This window comes from Lonchura striata, chromosome 3 (assembly GCF_046129695.1).
Source record: "Lonchura striata isolate bLonStr1 chromosome 3, bLonStr1.mat, whole genome shotgun sequence".
Lineage (NCBI taxonomy): Eukaryota > Metazoa > Chordata > Aves > Passeriformes > Estrildidae > Lonchura > Lonchura striata.
Window position 1 is genome coordinate 88,159,103 of NC_134605.1, and position 18,393 is coordinate 88,177,495.

Consider the following 18,393-nt stretch of genomic DNA (forward strand, 5'->3'; position numbering starts at 1 on the left):
CATACAGCCTGTTGGGGAAATTTGGGGCAGGTGGGAGAGAGGGAGAAAACATTCCTGTGAGTTCTTCTTTAGGAGAGAAGCCGTGAACCTCTTTTGATTACAAAACGATCGAAAATAGTATGGTGAGAAAATAACAAAAAAGGGGAGTTGCTAATGAACTTAATGTAGGCCATGTAGCTGCTTCATTCCATATGCACATTGGATGCTTCTGCCTTTCCTTCTACATGCTTTTGTCTGCCAACAGAAATCACTTTTGCCTTTGCACTTTTCACTTTGCTTTTGTGCAGATCCCTTCTTCTGGAAATCCAGAAATTGGAGAGAGTGCAGATTATTCCTTTGTGGAAAAGGTAAAGAATGGTCTCATTCACAGGATATCCCTTGATTTCCTAGTGTTTTTATAGGTGATAATTCCAGCACAATCCAAGCAAGCCAAAAAGTGTTCATATCTCTTAAATATATACTTGAATAGGTATTCATTAGTAATATAACAGTTTGTGATTGGCTATGCAGTGATTTTGGTTAAGCTAAGTTAGGGAGTCTCTTTTAAGGCATAAGATGAAGAATTCAATCACTATCGTGACAATTAATCACTCACAACATTGACATCTGTGCTATTATTTTTAATTTGAAAGTGTCCGGTTTTGATTTCCCTGTCACCTTCAAATTAATCACACTTGAGGTAGGATCAGGATACTTAGGAGAGATGGTGATCCAGACATTTGATATATTTGGGGATAATGCAAGCACATTAATTTTTGTAGCTCCTTTTCCCACTTTTTCCACAGGTTTACATCCATTTTAAAATCTGCTCCCTCCGCTATAATATAAGCTATATCAATGTCATATATAAAGGTAAACATCGGGTTCTTTCCTATTTAAACATACAAATATGAGTTTTTCCTCTTGAACACTGTTCTGAAAGTTGTTTGTCCTAATTACATTCTGAAATTAATTTAAAAGGTGCTAATTTTCAGGTTTTAATCCTCACATTCATATGAATTGCTAGTGTTCTGTGTTTCATGGCAATACATTTTATAAACAGAAATACTTTTAATATGACCAGGAATATACTTAACTGTAAATACTAAAATACATTTTTTCAACTTTGAAGGACATGTTTGGTAAATGATGTCACACAATGTACTATGTCTTGTATTATAATCTACTAAATTTGCCTAAGAGCATTATTATGGTGTTCTCTCCAAATTTGTTCTAAAACATAAAAAGAATTCTGCGACATATTTTAAAGATCAAAAAAAGTGTTCACAGAGACTTCCACCATCAAGAAGTAGTGGAAGTACTACAAGGTGAATGCAGCAGTGGTAGTGCTCCATTGCTATGTTTGTGTCATTCATGCATGTTTGGTTGTATATTTTATTGCTGGTTACAGAACACATCTGAAAGTGACAGTGATGAAGTTGATGGCAACAATATATGTGGTTTCAGAAGGAAAAAGGGAATCAAAGGTCCTACAAAGTATGTTCCTCCTTTAGAAAATGAGAAGATGGAGCTGTCCCACACTTCAGAAATCCCAGATCCTTGTCCTCTTAAAGGAACCACTGCTTGCTCAGAACTGCCATCAGAGCAGTCTCTCCAAAACCCCACTACCTTTCCTGCAGTACAAAAGGACAGAAGAGGTCACGACAATTCCAGTTCTGGCAGCAATGGTAAAGAAGACAGGTGTGGAGAAACGCGAGAAACCCAGGAATATGCTGATTCTGGGAAAAGAATATTAGGAAAAATTCATGAGGAAACAGATAGAGCAGCTCAGATGAAGCTGCCCGCAAGTGTGCAGCCTGTGAGGGGTGAAGAGAAAGGTGGCTGCACAGAGGCAGTGCAGAGAGAGAAGGAGAGTGAGCAGGCAGGGGTTAGGCCAGAAGAACAGGGTGGGATGGAAGAAAAAGTTGTCAAGTTTCATGTGACAAAGATGGGCTCCCTGGGAAGTGCTACATCCATGCCAGGGAGCCAAACTGGCGAGTCCTTCAAGGGGGCACCTGCTATTTCTAAGCGAAGTCTACAAGAGTTGAAAAACCTGCTGAGTGAAGGTCATCTGCCTTCTCATGGGCCCAATTTCTGTGGCAAGGCAGGTGTCACTTTTGCTCAGAAATATTTGAAACCTCAGGAGAAAACAGCTGACAAGCAGGGCTGGCCCTTTGAGACTTTTAGTCCCCATTTTGGAGAGGAAAAGCAAAAGTATCTCAGTTTCCACAAGGAGGGAATGGGGCAGCAGAGCAAACCCATCCTGGTCCTGAGCTCTGCCGGCTCTGATCAGCAGCAGCCAGTGGGAAGTGATGTGGATCACCTTATTCTGGGACTTCCAGCAGCTCCTACACCTGCAGAAAGCACAGCTCCTGAGGTGCAGTTTGACTCCTCCACAGGCCTCGACGGTAAGGATACTTAAACATCACCTGCTCTCCTCTTAAGCACAATGCTCCTGTTGTTTTGTGGTGTTCTGCTAAGCTGCAAATTTAAGTCAGAGCTAGTGCATGAGAGAACTGACACCTGTGATTTCTGTGTGATCAGGATGGATTGGATATTGTGCTCTGCATCTACGCAGCTTTTTTTTTTTAAGCAAGGCATTTATAAAGCCCAACTGCTTGCCAAAAACTTTCATGCACAAGTGGTCATGTCTTTTTCACTAAAACTGAAATATTTCCTCATTTAAACTGAGTGAAGGCAGCATTTCCCAAAATTCCGCTACACACTGCAAAGGTCTGTTGGCATCTGCACTTTTTTAAAACACTTCCAGCAGTAGAAATTGTTCCCATGTCGGAATGGTGTTTTCAATTATTTGTCTTGTGAGAAGGCTGGAACGCAAAAACATCTCTTGTAAATTATAGGGGAAGAAAAGCAAATGAGGCAGAGAGAACTTCCACTTATTTTCATGCTGTTCAGTAAGTCCATTTTGGGTGTGTTTGGAAGTGTAGAGACAATTAATTGCTACTAATAGGCTGTGATTTCTTTGTAAAAGCTTCTGGGCTAGCTGGATCAACAAACTGAAAACTATTATTAGCTATGATAATGTAATGGACTTGAACAGTTTGTTGTTCTGTTGCCAGGATGCAAAAAAACAGTTTGTCAGTTGTATGAATATGAGATTAATATATTTCCATTAGCATCAGTCCAAGATCACATTATCAGCTTTCCAGGACAGATATCTTGCCTTTTGACTTATCTTACTGATACAAGAAATATTAATTTCTTCACTGATAAAATACTTCATCATTAACCACATAAGAAAATATAATAATAGCAATTAAATATTTACAATGATATTAATTTATCCTGCTTTTTTCAAGTCTCCTGGCAGATGGATAGAAATTCTTCTATAGATATTCTGAAAATAGACAATTTGAACATGTCAGTTGTTATTAGTTGCAGCAGGATTTCTTGGTAGACATTTTGTATTGCCCAGTTTGAACAAGTCTGAAAAAGAAATCCATTAACAGTATCAGTGTTTACTCAAGGCACTGCATGAAAAATACAAAGCTTTGAAAAATACTTCACACTTAAACCACTGTCCATTCATGTCTATTAGAATAAAAAGTTTAGAGGATTATTTCTCAACCTATGCTTGATGCTGTTCCCTTTCCCAATTGTTTTTCTCACTGTTAAAGGCTAGCAAAATGTATTATTAAAATGTTAACATTACTGTGTTCTCATTGTCTGCAAAACAAGTAAGTATATTTAAAATATAGGACTAATTATTCTTTGTTATAACACCACTTACAAGGTAGAGGGAACTGATGAGATTAATTGTAGATTCCACAGGGAGATTTCAACCCAGTTGTAACCACTCAACATGATGCACCTAATCCAAGTTTGTTTCCTGGTTAATAACGAGAGGCATTTTGTCTTCAGAGAGGTATTAGAGGCAGACTGAAGGTGGGTGTATATTTCCACTCAGTGGGGAAGAAACCCGTGATGATTAGTTTACATCATTTACTAACTCTGAGATCCTAAAGGTACCTGGGATTAGCCCTGCCCTGTATGACTGGTGGCAGTGATGGCTGCAAAACCTGCAGATGAGAGCTATGAGGGGAGCTGGGAGAAAACTGTTTTGTGTCATCAGAAGAGTATTCAATATCAAACATTTTGGAATCTCATGAGGTTTGGATTCCATTTGGCTTTGACCAAACAAGTTGTAGGTCTCACTTTGCATTTCAACTAGTAAATGGAATGCACAGATATAGTTTCTATTTAATAAGAACTGCATGTGTTCAAAATTTAATTTTGTTTAATACATGCAGTAACTTAAGAAAATAAAGTTTTAGATACATTTCTGCACTGTTTAATGAGCCTTTTCATAAACAGTATTTTATTGCTGCCTGTGGTAATTTATTGATTAATAAGATCAAGTCCTAAATATTTTAATTTTTTGGACTAAAACATTACGTTGAGTATTTCAGTTACCAAAGTGCCTGAAGTTTTGGGTCTAAAGATATCTTTACACTGAGTAGATCTGAAATACTATCTCCAATCATTTGCAAGTTTTCAAATATTTGAACTTGCTCAAATCAGATTACTTCATCTCAAATGTTTCAAAAAATTACAAGAGGTTATATTTCAGATTCACTCAGTGTTGAGATATGGCCAAAACAGGAATATACTTTGTTGTTATAAAAGTACAGATTTAAGGGACAATCTCTAGAGATCAGCAGTAGAAAGGTTAAAACATGTAGCTGGGCATGAGTGATTCAGAATACATTGGATGATTTATATACAGTCATGTTAGTTACATGGCTAACTTCTCTCTAAAATAAAAAATTCTTATATTTTTTCCAAAATTTTGATTGGACAATGTGGAAATATTACTGCATGTGCATTTTATCCATTTCTTGTCAGGTCCTTTGTGAAAGAAGTACTTGATCATGGGAAAAATAATAGGAAAGAAGCAGACGTCAGATATAGGGGTTAGTAAGAAAAATGTTACTTGAACAATGTCAGAGAAACTGGAGCTGAAGCTAAAGCTAAAACTCAATCTAAAGCACTCTTCCATGGAAAGATAGAAACCAACACATGTAACTAATTAGGTGAAAATACTGTCAGCACTAACCTGAATTTAGGAATTTTATTTGCTGAAGTGTCTATCTCTGATAATGTGAATTTCTGTAAGTTGGTACATAGTCATCAATTACCAGGTGCTTCTTAAGCTGTTCAATGCCTGTATTCTTGAGAGATAAAGAAGGATGATGCCAAACAGTAAAGAATAAGAATAACAGTAAAAGATATATGCAGTATTTAATAGCCATTCATAGTATGCACGTGCACACAGAATGAATTCCTGCATGTGCTGTATGTATAGTGTATATACACATAAGGCAGGTGTGTATTGACCTTTCTGAACTGAAATCTTACCATGTGCTGCTCTGTATGCTACTAAATGAGAATATTAATACTATAGCGGCCAGAGAGGAGGCCAGAGGAAATAACCTTATTCAAGCAATATGAATCACCCAAGGATCATGGTACCCCAGACTCTTGGTGTATCATCCCCTCTGACACAGGGGGCTGTGGGCTCCCAGAGCCAGGGGCTGCAGGTGGCCTCAGCAGCCACACGCACTCTGTGGGGCAGAAGGACCAACTGAGCCTGGTGACATCACACAGGCTGAGGAGAAATTGCTCTTCTGCATCTTAGGAAACTGCATCACCCCAGGTAGCTGTAGGTGAGCAAAGCATTGGAATAAGTCTCTCACCTGAGGCACCAAATTTGCTTTGCATGTCTTGGTTGGTAGCCAGGATAAAAAATGTTTTAAAATCTGTTCAGTGCAGACTGCAGAGCTGGGCATCCAGGACAGCTCCCAAAGCAGGTCCTCTCAACAGGTCTCATATTCTTGAGTATATATCAAGTATATGGCCATGCAAATACGGCCAGCATGAGACCATGAATTGCTTGAGAGGAAGCTCTGAAGAAAGAAAATATGTTTCAGCTATGGCTACAGGCACCAAGTGGCTACCTAGAGACTGTTGAAATTTCAAGTGCACAAAAAAGTCTGAATGCTTCAAGAATCGCATGCTGACCCCAAATATCAAGTTCCTTTGTTAACTTGGCTTTTTAAAGAAAAACATCAAGAAGATACTAGCAGGCTATATTTCATACTTAGAATGGATTTCATCAATCCTATAAGAAATTTTGTTTTCTACTACAATATTAATCTCATGTACTCTTGACTTATTAAAAGCTCTTATTTTTAATAATGAGGCACTAACAAATTATGCTACCTAATAATTAGGGACAGAATTATGAATCCTTTAGCAAAGAAATAGCCTAAGCTGTTCTCTCCATTGACATACAAAAATTTGCTCACACACTCTGAACCAAATTTCAACTCCCATGTGGTTTCACTCTCCTCTGTACTCACCTGGAGGAGACGTGTCTGCCCCCAGTAAATCCAGTCAGTCATAAGGAAATAGAAATGGAGACTCTTTGGGAGCAGTAGGTGGACAGTCGGAGATATAAGTGATCACTTCATAGTCATAGCCTCTGCTGTAATTCCAGCAGCATAACAATGTCTTTGGGACATAGGAGTGTCTTTTTCACTTGGTACCCTTTTCCACTTTGTATTTTACACAATATGTGCCATTCTTGCAGCTCTCCTAAAGTGAAGAACCAAAGATATACTGTTCCTTCATGTTCCTTCCTCATGCCTTCTCTGTAGTTCAACTCTTTTCTCTCTTTTTCTATGAGTTGGAGCATAGCAGGGCTGAAGCACAGCTCCTTTCTAAACTCTCTTGGTTGCTCTTATTTTATTTTTTGTCTTTGTCTTTCCTTTTCTTTCTGAATTAAGCTATATACAACTCACTGTTTTTTTTTTAACCTATCAAAATCTAAGAACAAACCAAAGCAACCAAAAATTCTTTAGTCCTATATCTTCCATACTAATAGTTGAACCCTTCCTCCTCTGTGACTCTGTATGATTTCCCATTTTTCCTCTTAATCTATATAAAAAAATAATGCTCAGGACTTCCATCCAATCTTTCTGATCTATTCTGTCCTCTTTCATCTGAGATTCAACTCATCTGTCTCTGGTATTTGTTGTAAGCTAATCATGGCATGACTGTGAGAAAGAGGTGTAATCTGACAATAATTCTTCCCACCTACTGGAGATGCTTGCTTTCTTTACAGTAATAGTTAAAGGTTACAAAAATTGTTAGATTGGACTTAATGTAAGGGAAATGCATTCTTTGCTTGTTATGTCTGCCAGCTGCCTCTCCTTCTACAACATATTAATTAAAAGTTTAGTCCTTACCTTCAATACTGTACAAAGCCTCTTCCCTAATTAACCTTGCTTCCCATTAAGTATAGTGCCCTCTCTCATCTAGAAGTGTTCAAGGCCAGGTTGGATGGAGATTTGAACACCTGGTCTAGTGAAAGGTGTCCTTGCCCATGGCATAGGCACTGGAACTAAATGATCTCTAAGGTTTCTTTCAACCCAAACTGTTCTATGATTCTCCTGATTTTTTTAAAATTAGGAAAAATATTTTTAGACCAGAAGAGACTTCCCAGTTTGCAACAGTATACATCTTGGTTCACACAATTTTGCTCAATGATTCCTTCATAAATCCAAATTTTCTTTTTGATTTTGAAGATAGACCAGTGTAGTTTATTTTTTATTTAAGATTATCAGTTAGGTAACTCCTTCAGGTGTTACATAACTTAATTTTCTTTCAAACACCTGTGCATTTTGTTTTCAAATCCTCTAAATTTTGTACACAACTATGATGATTTTCTCATTCATTGCAGGTATTATATAAAATATCCTGGAATGTAGAAAAATATAGGTTATTTATTTTGTCTTTCACTTATTGAGAGATAAAAATGTACTTTGCATTTGACTCTTGAAGATGTGTCTTTTCTGAGAAGCTGTGTCATATTGTTGTCATACAGTTTAGAAGGAATAACTCATGGCTGATTGAAGCTATATGTCAGTAAATTAGCTATAGGAAAAGCTGATCTTCTCCATGGTCATGCTAGTAAAAAGTCTTCTTTGCAATTAAGTTTAAAAAAGAAAGCAGACCACCATGAGACAAAGAAATTAAAGGAAAAAAAATAAATTGAATGTTTTACTGTCAGACAGATCTGAAAAATATTTTTGCTGTCTCCCATCCATTGGGAGATTCTAGTAGGCTTACATATTTATTCCCCTGTTAATAGTCTTATAGGTGAGTCTTATAGGTATGAGTCTTATAAGTATGTTAAAACACAAGGAAACAACTATTTATGTGCTTTACTGCAGAAATCAAATCAGTAAGCAGTTTTGGCTTAACTTTTTTTAGGTGAGAAATAAATGGAAATTGCATATTTTTCCAGCCTAATATGCTTCTGATAACTGTTTACATCAATAGAGCATTCAAATGCAACTCATATCTACTTACCATGTCAAAAAAACAGATGGGAGTAATATCAGCTGTAGGAAAAGCTGTCATATAAGGCTTGAGAAATAAAGGCAGTTAATAAAGGCAAAAGTGAGAATAGTAAATAACATGCTGTGAAAAACAACTGGCTGTTCTTAACTCGACAAACCAGAGTATTGCAAGGAAGAACAGACATGTTTAAACTGGTTCTGACAGTAATTTCCATAGAATTTAGAAGAGTGTAGTTGTGTGATTACCCTGTGGGACTCATTTCTAGTGAGTACCATCAACACAAGGTATCTGTTTTTTGTAAGGGGGGTCAAACATAGATCTTCAGAGCACTCTGTGTTAGATTTCTAACATAGTAGCCTCTTCTAGAACTGAGAAGCTCTTTACTTGAGTTGTGGTGTGGTTTAATAAGGGACCATGGGAAAGGGTGCCCTTGAACAAGTTGAAAATGAGAGATTGATTTGTGATGTGAACTTTCTTCTGTTTTGGCACTTTTCTGTTGCTGAGAAGGGAAAGCTGATGTCAACTATTTGCCCTAGCTGCTCTTAGTAATCTGGATTTCAATATTGATAATCTAAGAATGGCACCATTCTTCTGCTACTATTATTATTTTTTAAATTTTGTGTGATTAATATGTTTTAAATATATTAAGAGAGTTCACATTTGTAGATATTTTGTACTATTTACAGTAGAAACAGGAATATTACCAATTGTTTCTCAGTGGTAACTTAAATGGGAAATGCAGACAGAACCATAAACAAACAAACATTAGGTTCTTTTCTGTGTCCTGCCAAGCTGATGTAGATATTTAATGATCTGCTTAAAGAATTTTTGATTTTTAAAATGAAAATCTGAACAAAAATCTGAGCATCTCATTGAATTTACATGTTTCTTTAAGGAGATTTTCTGAAACAAAAAGGAAGATGCCCTTATTTCTAGACACTCAGAAACCTAGAGAAAAAGTTATACCTGTGCACAGAATCCTCCTTTAGAAGAATGCAAAACTTTTAGACTGTTGTCCTTAATCAGCTAGGCCTGTCATATAAACTGCCTCTAGTAAGTAATGCTCTGGGTAATGACAATATGAACTGAGTAAAGACAGAGTACTCATTTCCCTACTATACATTTCCAAACTTTAATAATTTTGGCATCATGGATGTAGTTTGACAGTGATTTACTTAGTGGCTACCACAAAAATATATTTTGGGTTCTATGCAGTAGAAAAATGAGCAGCTAATAGTTATTCACTAATTATTACTTAAGAAACAAATCCCCTCACATATTTCCAAAATCAGAGGTGACATTTTTATCTATCTTACAATTTACAGAAACATTATTTCAATAAGAAAGCTAATCTGAAAAAGATATAAAAGATGAACTCTGAAAAGTGTGTGAAGGCTTCATGACTGTTTCTGTTGATTCTAAAAGATTTTGGAAAAAGGCTCTTGTAGATTAATAAGTGTCTTTTGGCTAGCAGGGTGTCTACATGGGTATATACATTAATTCTAGACTAATGCTAGACCAATATATACTATTTATTATCATAATTAAAAATATATATCTTTGATTGTAAAAATATAACTGGAGAAGACAAATTCTTGCTCCTTTAGTTATTAATTTTTTCTTTCTTAGTGTTCTTTAGAAAAATTGTATGATTATGAATTTTCTGTTAATGTTTGTTCACATATGGAGTTATGTATTTATTCAAATAACTTTAGCTCGAATACAACACATATATATAAAATTTGAAAAATCATCTGCCATTGGCAGATGTTAAAATTAAGTATATTTGTAGCTGTATTTTTAAAATGAATTTATGCATCAATAATATGACATAACTCTTGTGGTTTTCTTAGATACTGATTTATATAATCTATATCTCTCAGGAATACTGTTTTAAAGAATTAATTGGATCAGAATTAAAGTTAGGTTTTTTAATGATTTCTATATTTTTACCTGAAAAATATTGTTCAGGAGACAAAAATTTAACAGACAACATTTCAGGACATTTTAAGAAATACTTGCAAAATTTACATTGCAAGTTGACTGATGTCAAGGGTTGTCAGCCAACCCTTACTTTGAATAATGCAAAGACATAAAAATCTCAGTGTGACAGGTGGTTGACAGGAAATGTTTACCATCTTTGCCAAGGAATTAAACATGTATAATATAAGGCATTTAGCACTGCTTTAAAGGTAAATTCCTCACTTTTCCATCTCTGGAGTTAAAAAAACTTCTCTTGATATAAATTTTATGAAGATTTTCAGAATATTTCAAAGTTCTGTTAAACTATTAAACAGCCACAGTTTATATGTCTTAATAAATTTCTAAATATTGGTCATGTTCATAAAAACGTCAAATCTGGTAAATGTCAGTAAACCCATATGTTGTAAAACAACATTACAGGATGACTGAAGTTTTATTCAAATAACTTGGTGGTATAGGCAAGGCAAGGCCAATCCTCCCTGCTTGCTCTTGTGTTTTGGCAGCACCTGCAACAAAGTGAGTGTTGCACAAAACATTTAAACAGGACTTCCTTATTTAATACTCATATTTTAAAGGGCATATTGCCCCAGTGTTTATAGAAGACATTGGGGAAAAAAAAAGCTATTGTCATAAGGACTTTAGAGGTGAAACAGACCAAAGAGGAAGATGTCATGAGGAGAAATGAATGTGACAAAATTATTTTCTATTACTCTGTTCTTCTATTTACTTAAATTTTGTTCTGTGCTTTTAGCTGCCATTCCTCACGAAGCACTGTTATTACTTAACTTTTTCTTACTTCACTGACCTAAAGTATCCTCCTTGCCATCTAAGCTGGAGGATGCTCCAGTAATACTCAGAGGTTCTGAGAAGTCTATGACTACAAATGAATTTGTGACCTTCTCAGAGATGTCCTGGGCCAGCTGTTGAGCTTTCTTACAGCTTTGCCACTGGCTGTCCTACCTGCCCCAAAGAAGAGGTCAAAAAGCTGTGTTTGTGCCTGCTGGCTACTGCTAGAGGACATCTGCTCTAGCTTAGGTACTTTGCTACTGGAGAGATTAGGAATGATCCCACCAATCTTCAGAGTGCCTCAGCATTAAACTTTAAAGTTCCACTTGAAGGTTGGTGGTGAAGGGTTCCTTTTGGTGATCTTCCACTGTGGATTTGAAACATCTGCAAAAATTCATCTGTGCACATCCTCAGGAAGAATGGAGGATATTTCTCTCAGAAATGTAAAAATAAATATATTTTTTCACATTTTTTTGCCTGTTAATATAAAATTTTACTCTTGGTTGTTTTGGTTTATTATACCAAGTGGAAGTTAATGCTTTATATATGTAGTTTAACTTGAATAAAAACAATACATACTCCAAAGAAAAGCAGGCTGAGAGACTGAGGTTGGTGAAAGGAAGTTACGGTGCCCATCTCTCTGCTTCATTATAGAAGTTACACTCAGCTGTTATTGCCTTTATGTCAAGAAGTTTATAGAGCCCTACAGCTTCTCCAATACAGCAGATAAGATTGCTCCATAACAGCAAAGATATAAATGCATAAACTTCCCTTAAAAGTCACTGCCTGTGCTGGAGAAGACAGCAATCCTCCTCAAGAGGCATCAAGAAAGGTTTAGTAGAAGACAAGTGCCTTTTTTATTATTTTTCTGTGTAAACAAACTTTGCAAATTCATTGAAGAAACACCGCCTATATTCTGTCAGTCTTCAATGGGAAATAGGTATCCAGTTACACCTTCAACAAACCTCAAATTCCTGGTTTTACCATGTGTTCTCTTCTTAACTTGAAAAAGAGTTTAAATTACAGACCATTCCAAAAAATAAGGAATTTTATGCAGCATGTCAGGGAAAAATATGTGTGTTTATTTGCAAATCTCTTTCATGATCCATACCTTTTTGTCATTTCTGTTTTTTCACCCCATGCTGCAAATTTCTACTATTGCACTATTTAGGAGAGCCTTATTCCAGCATTCATTATTTTGTTTGACATGAACACTCCTCTTCACTTCTAGCATTCAACAGAGACCCTGATGTGAACGGCCTTGGAAACCCAACTCTCCTTTACCTGTTCTCTCATATTGAATTTATTAAGCAGCAGATGGCCAGGGACAGCGTGCAGTTTGTCAGATTTGAATCAATAGACCTCCATGGTGTGTCAAGATCAAAGAATGTTCCGTCTCGATTTTTTCAAGTAAGTTTTTTGGTTTCTAGTTGAACTTCTATGTGTTTTCAGCCCCCTATCCTTAAATAATATTTTTTTCATACTGCAAGCAGCAACTCAGAACAAATTATCTGTTCCCTCCCCTTGCTCACGTTCCCAAAGGATCTAGACTTCTTTCATCACTGGAATAGTTTATTCCTCTTTTCCTCCAAATAGTAATCTAATTAGATAAGGCTAATAATTTCAGTTCTTGGAAGTTCTAATAATCTCTTCCCTCAGAAATATCTTTTGCAATTCAACACATTATAAAAATTTTATTTTGCTGAACATCTCTAAATTGCAAAAAAGAAAGGAGTAAACAGTGAAAGAAGTAAAATGAAAATAAAATCATTTTAGTTATGAGAAATGTCATAATTATCAATAACATAGGAAAATACCACTGAGTTGCACAGTGATTTAACAGCAATATTTGCCATAGTAATGGTTCAGGAAAAAAAAATATAATTAGAGAGCAGGATAAATTAGAGAGTAGTGTTCAAGGAGGGAGAAGTACTACTATGGGGTGGCCACCCTGACACCTTTTTCAGTGCCAAATGGACAGCTTAACATCTTGGAGAACGGTTCACCAGAGTGTGCAGTTTTGGTTATGGGTTTCAAACACTGATACTGTTGACTGCCACCTGCTTAAAAGAAGACAGATTTAATTAATTAATTAATTCATTCATTCATTCATTCATTTATATTAAGAGAAGCCAGCATATGCACTTTCCATCTGAAAATGCAAATTTGGCTATTTTCAGCTGTGAGCTTGCCCCTTTCTGGGTTTGTTCTGTCTCCTCTACTCACACAAATGACAATTTTTTCTCTTAGAAAAATAAAGGTAAGATGTAAATATTAGCCAAATTTGACTTGATAGAACTTAGCCTAATTGCAGCTTTCATCAGAAAAATATCTGATCATAAGGGAAGTTATAAAAATGCTTGATTGAAGGTAGATGATCCTTCCTTGGGGTCTTACCTGCATTTCATTTTCATGAGTTGAAAATTTCTGTTCAAATGGAGAAGACAGTATAATTATGAGTTTTTCTCACCTTAAGTGGTTCCTTGCATTTTGAACACAAACTTTTTAAGTCTAGAAAGTGAGATTTTTCTTTTAAAAGTTGCATCTGAAAAACATTATTTAAAGAGAAGTTACAGCCTGAATCGAATTTATATGAGTCTTGTGTGGTCACTTGGGTCTACATAAAGAAATGGTCAGAGGGTATGGAAGCCAAATAAACAAACTATAGATAAAAGTCTGACTTGCAAAGTGTACACCTAACTGGTAATACCTATAATTAGATAAACATCATGCATGAAAAGTGTTGAACAATTTTTTGTCCTTTATGAAAATTTAAATAATCATCATTGATGTCACAGTTTTCATACCAATCTTGCAGAAAGTTGTTCTGCTTTATAAAAACACAGCAACTGGCTCTTAGCTTTCACTGCATTTTAGTGTTCTTTTGCAAAAATATCATTGTTCTACTTTAGATTCTGAATTTTCCATCTTTTATACACATAAAAATACCATTGAACTCTTTTCTGGTGGGTAATATGTCATTCTGCTCTGTGTTTAGGAGAAAGCAATTCATGGCATTGCCATGCCCAGAAGTTACCTTGAACTGACGCTGAATCCTAAAGATAATGAATTAGATTACATAAATGCAACCAATTTCAATTGTGACATAATTCTGAACCCTGATTTATCAACATTTCGAATACTCCCCTGGACTGAGCAGACTGCAAGAGTGATATGTGATTCCTTCACTGTGATGGGAGCCCCACTAATGACCTCCCCAAGGCACATTGCCAAGAAACAGCTGAGCCAGCTTCAGGACAATGGCTTTTCGTTGCACTCTGCATTCACTTATGAATTTTGTATTTATGGCATTACTGAGGTTGTAAATTCAAAGACAATATCCTTTCCTGCAGCCACGATACTAAATAACCATGACCAGACGTTCATTCAGGAGCTCATTGAAGGAATGTATTATGCTGGTGCCAACATTGAAAGCTTTTCTTCTTCCAGTGGGCCTGGCCAAATGGAAATCACTTTTCATCCAGCATTTGGCCTAGATGCAGCTGACAGTGCCTTCACATTTAGAACAGGCCTTAAAGAGGTGGCTAAGAAGTACAACTACGTGGCTAGCTTTTTCTCAGAATCAGGATTCTACAATTCAGGAGCTCTATCACACAGCCTGTGGGATCTGAATGGCCAGAAGAATTTGTTTTCTGCTGGTTATGGAGTTGAGGAGCTCTCAGAGCTTGGAATAAACTGGTTGTCAGGTCTCCTGGCACACACGGCAGCTATCAGCTGCTTGATGGCTCCTACCACCAGCTGCCGCAAGTCTTACTCTAAATACAGTAAAGAATCAAAAGAGACTGTAAATGCAAAATGGGCATATAATGATAACAGCTGTGCCTTTAATGTCAAATGTCATGGTGCAAAAGGCACTTACATAGAGAATAAATTAAGTTCTGCTGCAGCAAACCCGTACCTGGTCCTTGCTGCTACTATTGCTGCAGGTCTAGATGGAGTAAAGAGAGGACTCAGGTTTGATGATATGCTTGAAGAGGAAAATCACACTGGTGATCTGAAACCTTCATCCATCCCTCTGAAGCTAGAAGATGCTCTGGTTGCACTTGAGAAAGATTCGTGCATTAAGGAAGCATTAGGCGAAACTTTTATCCGATACTTTGTTGCCATGAAACATTATGAGTTAGAAACCGAAGAAATGGATAGTGAAAGGAATAAATGCCTGGGATATTTTATTTAGAAGGAGCACTCTTCTGTAGTGATGCTGTGTAATTGCATACAGTGAATGGTTCAGATTTTTGAAATTGGTTTTGAATATATTTAAAAATGTTTTAATGCTTTGGGATTTCCCCCCTCCTTTGTATAGTACATAGTAATTACATTAATTGTCCATATACATTCATGGCAGCACAAAGCTGATATAATAATGAAATAACATTAACAAGCATTTAAGAAAGAGACGGAGTTTTTTTTGGGCAGGCCTACTGGTGAAAAGAAGAAAAGAGAAGGTGAAATGGACAACTGCAACTGCACAACTGTACCAGGACTGTATAACATACAGGAAAATGAGAGTGATGGGGACAGTGATGAGGGGTGGGGTTTAGAACTGAGGAAGGTGGGGATTATTGTTCTCAGTATGGTGATGGAATTTGTTCCAACCTATTCAGTAACTGATGGGTTGCTAAAGAAAATGAATATGAGTTTGATTTAAAACATAAGCTAGAACAATGAACATTGTAGAGAGAGGGGCAAAGGACTGAGGCTGTAGAACCTGAGAGGCAGGAATCAGTATCTTAATGGACATAAATAAAAATGACAGAATGGATTATATAATAATCCATACATCATGAATTCTGCTGCTGAATGGAGTTTTCTAGAATTATAGTTAATAAAAAGAAATCAAATGGTGACTTGAAGAGGGAATAATTCACAGAAAGACAGCAGTGTCAGGCCACTGTGCAATAAAAAATTAACTGGTTTTATATCTGTTTTCATGGTTAATGGGTTAATTCAGATTTAAATGGCAAATGAAGAAAAACAAAGGGCAAAAACCCAGAGAATTTAGAGTTTAAGCTGTACTTTATTGGGAAACTTGATTTTATCAAGTATGAAGAAAATTACTGAAGAGAGAAGCAGAAAGAGTAAGTTGAAACCAGAAAGAAAGAGTGAAGATGCAAATTTAGAGACTGAAAAGTCGTGGTTAAAAGAGAGGGACAAAAGACCCAATGCTAAAATTAGAAATGGCAGCTGGTGTAAAGAAAAATAATTTTTAGGAATAGCAGGAGGTGGGGTTTAGATTTGCTCTTTGTTCTTGTTGCTGCTGTCATTCTTCATTATTAACGATAACATTTGTTTCTTACACCACCTCTGCATTAACAATGATTTCTGGTATTCTTTATCTTGTCACAATAGTTTGATCTATGTGTAGGAATTTGTGAGTGAAAGTTTGATCATTAGTGGAGTAAAACCAAGATTCAGTCCATGCCTCTGTCAACTTGCAGAATTAGGAAGGTGTGAACAGGAATGTGCTACTTGGCTACTGATGGATCTTCCATTCTCCCCCTACAAAGTATTGTACTTGAAACATAGCACCTGGCATGCTAAAGCTTTTTGTGTGATTCCAAAGAACTCATTTTATACTCAGGTAGCAAGAAGAAATAAATAATCTAAAGAAACTTTATGAGTTTCACCTGTCTCAGTCTGTGATTGGTGGGTGGATTTGATTCTCTCTCTTACTGTCATGATACGTTTTTGAATGCCCAATTTTCAGGTGTATAGGGGATTATTTTTAATTGCTAGAGAATAATTTGCATTGGGCATATATTTGCATAGCCTTGCATTTAAGCAGAACTTCCCATTCTGAAAAAAATCTTCTCTTTTGCTGCCCAAGCTCTTCTTCAGGGGCTCAAAAAATCTCTTCTCTTCTCTTCTCTTCTCTTCTCTTCTCTTCTCTTCTCTTCTCTTCTCTTCTCTTCTTTCTGGCTACTTACCATTTTCACAAGATCTTGGCAGAAGACACACATAAAAATTATTCCCTTGTTAGACAGCTTATTTACCATACTTAATAATTAGTCCCAGCAATCACACAGATTAATATCTACTTGTTGGTGTGGTTTTATAAGACATTTTTTCATTTGTCTTGGATTTATAATTATCTGCCACTGTATACATTCACTTAAAAATATAATGGACTTCTGTAGCTGAATTTAATGAACATGAAATTTATTATATGTACTACATATATTATCCATATATTTCCTTACCACAACATGGACAAAATTTTATCCAGAATGTATGCAATGAGAAATTAAGGTACCTAATAGCCCTGATACACTTCATGACTTGATATCTTTTGTGATGTAGAATCCAAAAAATAATACAAAAGCTACACATCCCTTCATACAGTAGCTTATTTTCAATTTGGAAATGCCATACTTCTTACCAGGCTTCAGGTTTCATGAGATATAAAAAGAAAATTGAATTTGTTAGCTAAAATGTCTCCAGCTTGTCAAGGTGACGATGTCGCATACCTAAGTGAATATTCAAATTTTATTCTTTCAGCCTCCAGCCAGAGGGCAGCAGTGCACTGTGCAATGTTCCTCTGGGCTCTCAAGCTGTCATGTTGTGCTGAAAACACCCATTAAAATACACTCATATGTTTTAAATATGTACTTACAATATTTTTAAAAAAAAGATAATGTGGCAGCTGAAAGCTAATGCATATATTTTTCATTGGTTTAGCTAAGCTTAATTATCTGTTGAATTTGCATGGCCTTTTCAGTAAAGGACCATAGATCTAAAATACTGTTTTCATTCTTGATAACAGCATTTAAATCTTAGTCTAGTAAAAGGCTTGTATCTATATTCATGTGTGTATATCATCTTTAGGTGTATCATCTTTAATAACATTGCAACAAGAGTATAAATCATCTAATGGCAGTATTCCATTCCTGTAATTTAATGTAGGCTATTACGTTTCATATTTCCATCTTACTTAAATACTTTGGGAGGTCTGCTTGCTTATAGAGACTTCCATTTTACATATAGTGTTGTGTCATTTTTTTCCCATCTGCTGGAAGAAAATCATAAATGCATAGAATAAATACACCCTAAATATACCTCTTCCAACCACCTTTCTATATTTGAGCAAAGACATACATTTACCCAGAATCTGAATTATTGAAATTTAGATACACATTCTAGATATCTTTCAGCATGTGGGATAGCCATTTTTTCAGTGATTCTGACTACATATGGCTTTGCCCTGCAAGTCTGCTACCACAACTGACATTTTTCAAT

General features: G+C 36.0%; 1 protein-coding gene and 1 long non-coding RNA gene across 5 annotated transcripts in view; one reads left to right on the plus strand and one right to left on the minus strand.

Annotated features, from left to right (window-relative positions):
- The window catches only part of LGSN (lengsin, lens protein with glutamine synthetase domain), a 56,983-nt gene extending 41,649 nt beyond the window's left edge, over nucleotides 1-15,334 (plus strand). For 2 of the 3 annotated variants that reach the window (XM_077781803.1, XM_021525696.3), the window contains exons 2-4: nucleotides 1,391-2,387; nucleotides 12,368-12,546; nucleotides 14,135-15,334. In XM_077781803.1, coding sequence (XP_077637929.1) covers nucleotides 1,391-2,387; nucleotides 12,368-12,546; nucleotides 14,135-15,334 — 2,376 coding nt within the window. Of the gene's footprint in view, nucleotides 1-287; nucleotides 315-1,390; nucleotides 2,388-12,367; nucleotides 12,547-14,134 lie in introns of those variants that run through there. The other variant, XR_002465011.1, reaches the window with a different exon arrangement.
- LOC110468100 (uncharacterized) overlaps nucleotides 1-18,393 on the minus strand; it is a 95,500-nt gene that overhangs the window by 4,231 nt on the left and 72,876 nt on the right. The window lies entirely within an intron of this gene.